This window comes from Salmo salar, chromosome 18, assembly GCF_965601325.2.
Source record: "Salmo salar chromosome 18, fSalSal1, whole genome shotgun sequence".
NCBI lineage: Eukaryota > Metazoa > Chordata > Actinopteri > Salmoniformes > Salmonidae > Salmo > Salmo salar.
Window position 1 is genome coordinate 8,265,098 of NC_138308.1, and position 8,780 is coordinate 8,273,877.

At 42.5% G+C, this 8,780-nt stretch overlaps 1 protein-coding gene across 1 annotated transcript in view; it reads left to right on the plus strand.

Annotated features, from left to right (window-relative positions):
• inpp5f (inositol polyphosphate-5-phosphatase F) overlaps positions 1–7,759 on the plus strand; it is a 29,183-nt gene extending 21,424 nt beyond the window's left edge. The window contains 1 exon segment of the mRNA XM_014154266.3: positions 2–7,759. Coding sequence (XP_014009741.3) covers positions 2–1,012 — 1,011 coding nt within the window. The 3' untranslated portion in view covers positions 1,013–7,759.
• The last annotated feature ends 1,021 nt before the right edge of the window (positions 7,760–8,780 follow it).

Consider the following 8,780-nt stretch of genomic DNA (forward strand, 5'->3'; position numbering starts at 1 on the left):
CATGAGGGTGAAGAAGTCCAACGTCAACATGGGCTCCTTCAAGGGGAGGCTGGGCAACACCTTCTCCACCAAGCCGGACGTGAAGGTGAACTTTCTGAAACCCACCATGGGGGTCACCCTCTGGAAGTCTGATAGCAGCTTGGAGACGTCGGACGGGGCCAACATCGGCCCGGCTCTGAAGGACCTCTGTAACAACCACTCGGAGATGTCATCAGACTCGGACTCCTACAACTCGGACGAACAACTGCGCTCCAGCTCCTTGGAGAATGTGGACTACGTGCTGCCCAGCTGCGGCATCGTGGCGTCGGCTCCGCGACTAGGCAGTCGAGGCAGTGTGGAGCTCAACATCCGGGTCACTGGCTGCGACAGTAACAGCAAGCAGGAGGCTCCGGCTCTAGCCAGTCCTGAAGACCAGTCCCCCGGGGTTACCTCGGAGGCTGAGGAGGCCATCCTGATAGACTTTGGAACTCCCATTGACGCCTATTGCCACCAATTCATCCAGGACGCGCAGACCAAACCTGTCGAGGTGTTCGGGGAGCAGGTGGCTTGTAGCCTCCCCACACAGAACCCACAAGTCCCTCCACATGCTAAAGGCCCCCTGGCCCCAGACGAACACCCAGGTTCAGATCAGCAGGAGGAGGAGCTCCAGCTCCCTCCCAGGCCGTCCCAGCTAGATGTTGCCTCCGGCCCCAATCTCCTGACCGTCCAGAAGCCCATCTCTGCAGCTTCCGGCAGCTCCCAGAGGAGCCTGGGCTCTCACATGGAGGGCAGCCTGGGCCCCTCACCCGCCGACAGCAACGGCAGTCGCGTGGTCTCCCCCTTTGCCAAGATCAAGAGCTCCATGGTGCAGGTGGCCAGCCTGACCCAAGCTGGACTCACCCAAGGCATCAACTTTGCTGTGGCGAAGGTGCAGAAGAGCCCAGAGCCAGAAATGGCCACTCTCAACGAGACCCAAGAGAACGAGCTGAAGGCAATGTTTACACAGTGCCAGACCAGGATCATACAGATCTAGCACGTCCCAAGTTGTAGCCTCTAAGCAGGTTTTTGTACAGTTTCTATGTGACTTCCAGTACAGTAGCATAATCTGACTCAGCTAAGAACCCCACTCTTCAACTATAGTTGACATGACCATGTTTACAGCCAGTGTTGTGTAGTGTGTGTGTGTGTATATAATACTCCAGCTCTATATGACAGCGTCCTTAATCCTGTTGCATTTCCTTTCAATAGGTTTTCCAGATATATTTGCATGTCAGGCTATTGGTAATAACTAAGGCAGGTAATATCCAGTGCATGTTGAGAGACAAGCTCTGAATTTATCACTTTTTTGATCCCATATGTGCAGTGCACCAATTGGCATTTGTGATATAGGCCTAGTTTATAGCTCTGTTACCAAAAGAAGTACACGTTTTTGACCAAATTTCCCTCTTGGTTTTCAAAGGGCGGCTCAATGTTAGATTAGTCCCCTAATAAGAAATCAAACTCCTAGTAGAATCAGTGTTGCCGAGTTTTTCCCTACCGATATTGGAAATGTACGAAGGTAGGACTTAATCAAGGTACAAGAACTCCGGTAAGAGTATAGTGTTTGATATGTAAATATTGTACTGTATGTACAGTGCCTATCATACATATTTATCCCCCTTGGATTTCTTCACATTTTGTTACACAAGTGGGATTAAAATGGATATAATTGTAATTTTTTTGTCAACGATCTACACAAAATACTTTGTCAAAGATTTTAATTGAGATTAATGTAAAATATAACACTAATCTTGATTCGATAAGTACTCACCCTACAGCTGTGTCTTGGGTAAGTCTCTAAGAGCTTTTCCCACCTGGATTGTGCAATATTTGCCCATTTTATTATTTTCAAAAATCTTCAACTTTCAAGTCTTGCCATAGATTTTCAAGCAGATTGAAGTCAAATTGTAACTTGGCCACTCAGGAACATTCATTGTCTTCTTGGTTAGCAACTCCAGTGTAGATTTGGCCTTTTGTTGTAGGTGATTGTTCTGCTGAAAGGTGAATTCCTCTCCCAGTGTCTGGTGTAAAGCAGACTGAACCAGGTTTTCCTCTAGGATTTCGCATGTGCTGAGCTCTATCCCGTTTTATTTTTATCCTGAAAAACTCCCAGTCTTTGCCGATGTCAAGCATACCCATACCATGATGCAGCCACCACCATGCTTGAAAATAAGGAGACAGTTACAGTGATGTGTTGTTGGATTTGCCCCAAACATAAGGCTTTGCATTTAGGTCAAAAAGTCTATTCCTTTGCTGTTTTTTTTTTTTGCACTATTACTTTAGTGCCTTATTGCTTACAGAATGTATGTTTTGGAATATTTATATTATTCTTTTCACAGTCATTTAGGTCATTATTGTGAAGCCACTACACTATTATTAATCCATCAGTTTTCTCACATCACAACAATTCTGAAGCTGTTTCAAAATCACCAATGGCCCCATGGTGACCATCCCTGAGCAGTTACCCTCCTGTCCTGCAGCTCAGTTCAGAAGAATGACTGTATCTGTTATGTGTCTGGGTGGTTTAATACATCATCCACAGCATCAGTATTAACTTGACCATGCTTAGAGATATTCAATGTCTGATTTGTTATTGTTACCCATGTACCAATCACTGCCCTTCTTTATGGGGCTTTCAAAAAGCTCCCTGTTCTTTTGTAGTTGAATCTGTGCTTGAAATCCAATACTTGACTGACAGACCTTGTATGTACTGTATGGGGGAAGGGGTAGTTAGAGTGAGTGACATCAATCAGGCCTCTGAGGACTGGAGTTTCTCCATCCCTGGTGTAGATCAATGACAAAAAGATCACAGTTATTATTATTATTTTTTTTATATTTTTCAATCCCACTTTGCAACGCAACAAAATGTGAAGAAATCCAAGGGGGTGAATACTTAAATATATTTGTTCCCTGTGTAGAACCTTTTCTATTGACCAACATATGTTGATGGACATAGCACTATAGTAGCAATCAAAAGTTTGGACACACCTGCTCATTCAAGGGTTTTTCTTTATTTTTTATTATTTTCTACATTGTAGAATAATAGTGAAGATGTCAAAACTATGAAATAACACATATGGAATCATGTAGTAACCAAAAAAGTGTTAAACAAATTAAAATATATTTTAGATTCTTCAAAGTAGCTCTTTGCCTTGATGACAGCTTTGCACACTCTTCACATTCTCTCAACCAGCTTCACATGGAATGCTTTTCCAACAGTCTTGAAGGAGTTCCCACATATGCTGAGCACTTGTTGGCTGCTTTTCCTTCACTCTGTGGTCCAACTCATCCCAAACCATCTCAGTTGAGGTCAGGTGATTGTGGAGGCCAGGTCATCTGATGCAGCACTCCACACTCCTCCTTCTTGATCAAATAGCCCTTAGACATCCTGGAGGTGTGTTGGGTCATTGTCCTGTTGAAAAACAAATGATAGTCCCACTAAGTGCAAACCAGATGGGATGCTGGTTAAGTGTGCCTTGAATTCTAAATAAGTCAGTGTCACCAGCAAAGCACCCACACGCTTCAGGGTGGGAACCCTACACTGCGTATCACAGACATGGCGGTTAGAACCAAACATCTCAAATTTGGACTCCTCAGACCAAAAGACAGATTTCCAACGGTCTAATGTCCATTGCTCGTGTTTCTTGGCCCAAACAAGTCTCTTCTTATTCCTTTAGTAGTGGTGGTTGCTCTGCAGCAATTCAACCATGAAGGCCTGATTCACGCGGTCTCCTCTGAACAGTTAATGTTGAGATGTCTGTTACTTGAACACTGAAGCATTTATTTGGGCTGCAATTTCTGAGGCTGGTAACTCTAATGAACTTATCCTCTGCATGGGTCTTCCTTTCCTGTGGTGGTCCTCATGAGAGGCAGTTTCATCATAGCGCTTGATGGTTTTTGCGACTGCGTTTAGAAGTAACTTTCAACGTTCTTGAAATGTTCCGTATTGACTGACCTTCATGTCTTAAAGTAATGATGGACTGTCGTTTCTCTTTGCTTATTTGAGCTGTTCTTTCCATAATATCGACTTGGTCTTTTACCAAATAGGGCTATCTTCTGTATACCACCCCTACCTTGTCACAACACAACTGATTGGCTCAAACACATTAAGAAGGAAAGAAATTCCACAAATGAACTTTTAACAAGGCACACCTGTTAATTGAAATGCATTCCAGGTGACTACCTCATGAAGCTGGTTGAGAGAATGCAAAGAGTGTGCAAAGCTGTCATCAAGGCAAAGGGTGGCTATTTGAAGAATCTCAAATAAAATTTATTTTGATTTGTTTAAAACTTTTTTGGGGGGTTACCGCATGATTCCATATGTGTTATTTCATAGTTTATATCTTCACTATTATTCTGCAATGTAGAAAATAGTACAAATAAAGAGAAACCCTTGAATGAGTAGGTGTGTCCAAACTTTTGACTGGTACTGTACATCTCTGTACAGTTTGGCTTTTGATCATATTGATGTTAGAGTAAGATGCACTGCTACAGAACATTTCCGAAGGGTAATGAGCGTTTTTTTTACTTGAATACCCAATATTCACTTTCAACTGACAAAATAATGTTGTTTTGATTCTGTAAGCATTAGTGGATAGAGAGGACTTTAATAAAAAATTGTACATAAACGATTGTACCTAATGTCTGAGGGTGCATTAGGTTTATGAAACCCAAAGTCTGTCTCATAGTTGACACTGTCCAGTAGCATATAGAATAATGCAAAGTGGCCCGTCCAAACCTTATAAAAACCCACTTTTCAAATGCTTTATGCACTCCTGAATCTAAAGCGTAGGCTTTAACAGGAAATTAAAGTTGGAGATTGTGTAGTAGGTATTTATGGCAAATCTACCTTTTTAGAGTTGAGTTTATTCCATCGTGTTGCAGCATCATTTGTTTGATCTTGGTACTGTATATGAGATCCTTTTCAGGGTAACGCCATCTTTATCCTGGGATATTCCATCACCCGGCTTATATGCTTTTAAATGGTGTTGAATACTCAGGACATGAGCTTCGTGTGTTTGTGTGGCTCATGTTTGTGTAATAATCTTGCATATCCAGTCCCGTGGGAGACTGGAGATTGTGTTACAATAGATGTGCAGAAAAACATCCCAGGCACCTGCTGCTGGTATTTTTGTGTGCCATCTGTAGAAATAGAACTATAATATCTGTAATGTAAAACTTTTGGAGGGATACAAACTTGCATACATATTGAGTACAATGGAATGGCATTTGACACAGGTACACCCCACAGGCTTAATCTAGGTCCAGGAAATGGGCCTAATACTGGACAAAAAAAGTGTTTATGAAGATTATCCATGCTTTTTTTAGTCCGAGAAGGCCCTACAGCAACATTCCTCTATGTAATGATTATGCCCTATATCTAATGATTTGTTATGTGTTTAGTATATGCTATGTGGGGCGGCAGGTAGCCTAGCGGTTAGAGCTTTGGCCCAGTAACCGAAAAGGTTGCTGGATCCAATCCCCGAGCTGACAAGGTAAAAAAAAAAAAACTGTCGTTCTGCCCCTGAACAAGGCAGAACGACTGTTCTCCGGTAGGCCGTCATTGTAAATCAGAATTTGTTCCAAACTGACTTGCCTAGTTAAATAAAAAGAAATAAATGTGACCGTGTTCATAAGGCTTGTGAACCTCATAATATGGGGTGTTGCTGTGAACACATTATGTATGGAAGTTGTACAGCACAGTATCTGAACTCCTGTAACGCCCAGTCAAAGGGGGTGCTCCAGCAGGTCTTTCCTGTTGATGCATAGCCTTTTCCCTGTGGCTTATGAGCCATACCATAAGATCATCTGGGAACCAGGCAGTGGAGCGCTACTCTCATTTGGTTAATGGTTAGAGTTAGCGCGACCCATTGGAATGTGTTACTGATACTTAACCAGGGCTCTCCAACCCTGTTCCTGGTGAGCTAACCTCCTGTAGGTTTTACCTCCAACCCCAGTTGTAATTAACCTGATACAGCTCAACAGCTAATTATTAGTCAGGTGTGCTAGATTAGGGTTGGAGTGAACCTACAGGACGGTAGCTCTCCTGGAACAGGGTTGGAGATCCCTGTTTTAAACACTGACGACACCCCCTAAAGCAGGGTTCCCTAAATGGCGGCCCGCGGGTGGTTTTATTTGGACCCCCGCAAGTTTTCTGAGCCCCCCCCCCCAAAAAAAATTGTTTAATGTTCATTGTTGGATATAAAAAACACCAGGAAATGAGCTTCAAGTGATTTTTAATTTGAGAAATGTGTTCCCAAGTATTTCCAAGAATAATAGACACGTGATCATAAACAAATGTAAGCAAGGTTTGAAATTATTACGTTTTATTCCAATATTATATTTTTGGGGGGCTTCTTGCGGTTAATTTGCAGTCTACAAATGATTTGTAATCATGTTCCGGCCCCCCGACCATCCGCTCAAGAAAACAAATGGGCCCGCGGCTGAATCTAGTTGTTGATCCCTGCCCTAAAGGAATTAATACTTAGTAAAGACCGGCCCCTGACTAATTTCAACCTATTTATTAAACTCCTCTGGGTGTGGTAGCTTCTACTAGGAGTATCTTCTGTTCTTCCTCAGGCAAGAATATCCCAAGATAAATGGTCACTTATAACGTTTCTGTACTAATCTGTCATTTCCTCTGTTCTTCACAGCATTCAGTGGTGTAGCCTGCTCACCCGCTGTATCCCAGAGTCTGGGATGGTTGTACATGTTTCTGTGTAACCTTTATATAGTGAGACTGTTGTCTGTCCTGGGAATTGTGGGTGCTGACTCCTCAGTCACCAGACCTGCTGATATTGTCTTGCACTGCCAAAGCTTTAATATGATAGCTGCAATGCAATAGGAATACAATAAGGCTTTAAGCAGGGCTAAGGGTTGAATTTGTGATTTTATTGTATTTAGGAATGCATATACTGGACTGGAGCAACTCGGACCTACTGTAAAAATTAAGTTTCTTTAAAGTGTAAACATTCCTTTTGAGATGGGATTTTAATGTTGGAATTGGGTATTTTTTGTCTAGAGTTAGCTAGTCTAAGGGTTAGGGTTAGCTAACATGCAAAGTAGCAAGTAGTTGCAAATTAGCTACAATGTTAGTTGTCTGTGGTGAGATTTGAGCTCGCAACTTTTGGGTTGCTAGACGTTGGCGTTATACGCCCACCCATCTACCCACCAACCTCCCTGTTTTTTGCCTTAAGTAACCATCTGTCTTATGTAACCATACCAAATGTAACATATCATACTAAACTGAGAGTCTTGGATCTACGTACAGAATAGTACTAAACGCTCAATGGTTGACTTCACTTACCAGTGTTTCCCAACCCTGGTCCTCGAGTACCGCCGACAGTACAGTTTCGTTGTAGCCCTTGACAAACACCCCTCATTCAACTCATTTTGAGGGCTTGATGATTAGTTGACATGTTGAATCAGGTGTGCTTGTCCAGGGTTACAACAAAAATGTGTACTCTTGGGGGTACTCGAGGACCAGGGTTGGGAAACACTGACTTATACCAGACATGCTCCAGTAAGGATCCTGCCTAGGTTTGCAACCCTAATCCTGCCCATAGAAAATGTAGTTACATTTATTGTGAGTGATGACGCAACACAATTGCACAGCATCTAAGTACATTTTCCTGCATTGTCCCATGTCTGTGGTCGTACTTCCATCTCTTTAAACTGACTTTTCATGGTTTTTGATGTTGTACTCATTTTATTGAATATTAAAATATCCTATTTATTCATATTTCTACTGTTGCAAGTCCTTTTTCCTGTTATGAAAAATATACCGTAGCTACACTGTCTTGAATAATTTCAGTAAATTGAAGGTATTAACTATTTTACATGGCCAACTGTTCTGAATCTGTTTCATGAGTTGAAGTGTGAACATTTTCACCCAACTGTCGTATTACAGTACCAGTCAAGAGTTTGGACACACCTCATTCAAGGGTTTTTCTTTGACTATTTTCTACATTGTATTAACCAAAAAAGTGTTACACAAATAAAAAATATATTTGAGATTCTTCAAAGTAGCCACCTTTTGCCTTGATGACCGCTTTGCACTCTCTTGGCATTTTCTCAACCAGCTTCACCTGGAATAATTTTCCAACAGTCTTGAAGGAGTTCCCACATATGCTGAGCACTTGTTGGCTGCTTTTCCTTCACTCTCATCCCAAACCATCTCAATCGGGTTGAGGTCGGGTGATTGTGAAGGCCAGGTCATCTGATGCAGCACTCCACTCTCCTTGGTCAAATAGCTCATACACGGCCTGGAGGTGTGTTGGGTCATTGTCCTGTTGAAAAACAAATGATAGTCCCACTAAGCGCAAACCAGATGGGATGCTGTGGTAACCATGCGCCTTGAATTCTAAATAAATCAGTGTCACCAGCAAAGCACCCCCACCTCCATGCTTCAGGGTGGGAACCACACATGCGGAGATCCTCCGTTCAACTACACTGCATTTCACATACACGGCGGTTAGAACCAAAAATCTCAAAATTGGACTCCTCAGACCAAAAGACATTTCTACCGGTCTAATGTCCATTGCTCGTGTTTCTTGGCCCAAACAAGTCTCTTATTGGTGTCCTTTAGTAGTGGTGGTTTCTTGGCAGCAATTTGACCATGAAGGCCTGATTCAGTCTCCGCTGAACAGTTGATGTTGAGGTGTGTCCGCTAACATTTATTTGGGCTGCAATTTCTGAAGCTGGTAACTCTAATGAACTGATCCTCTGCATCAGAGGTAACTATGGGTTTTCTTTTCCTGTGG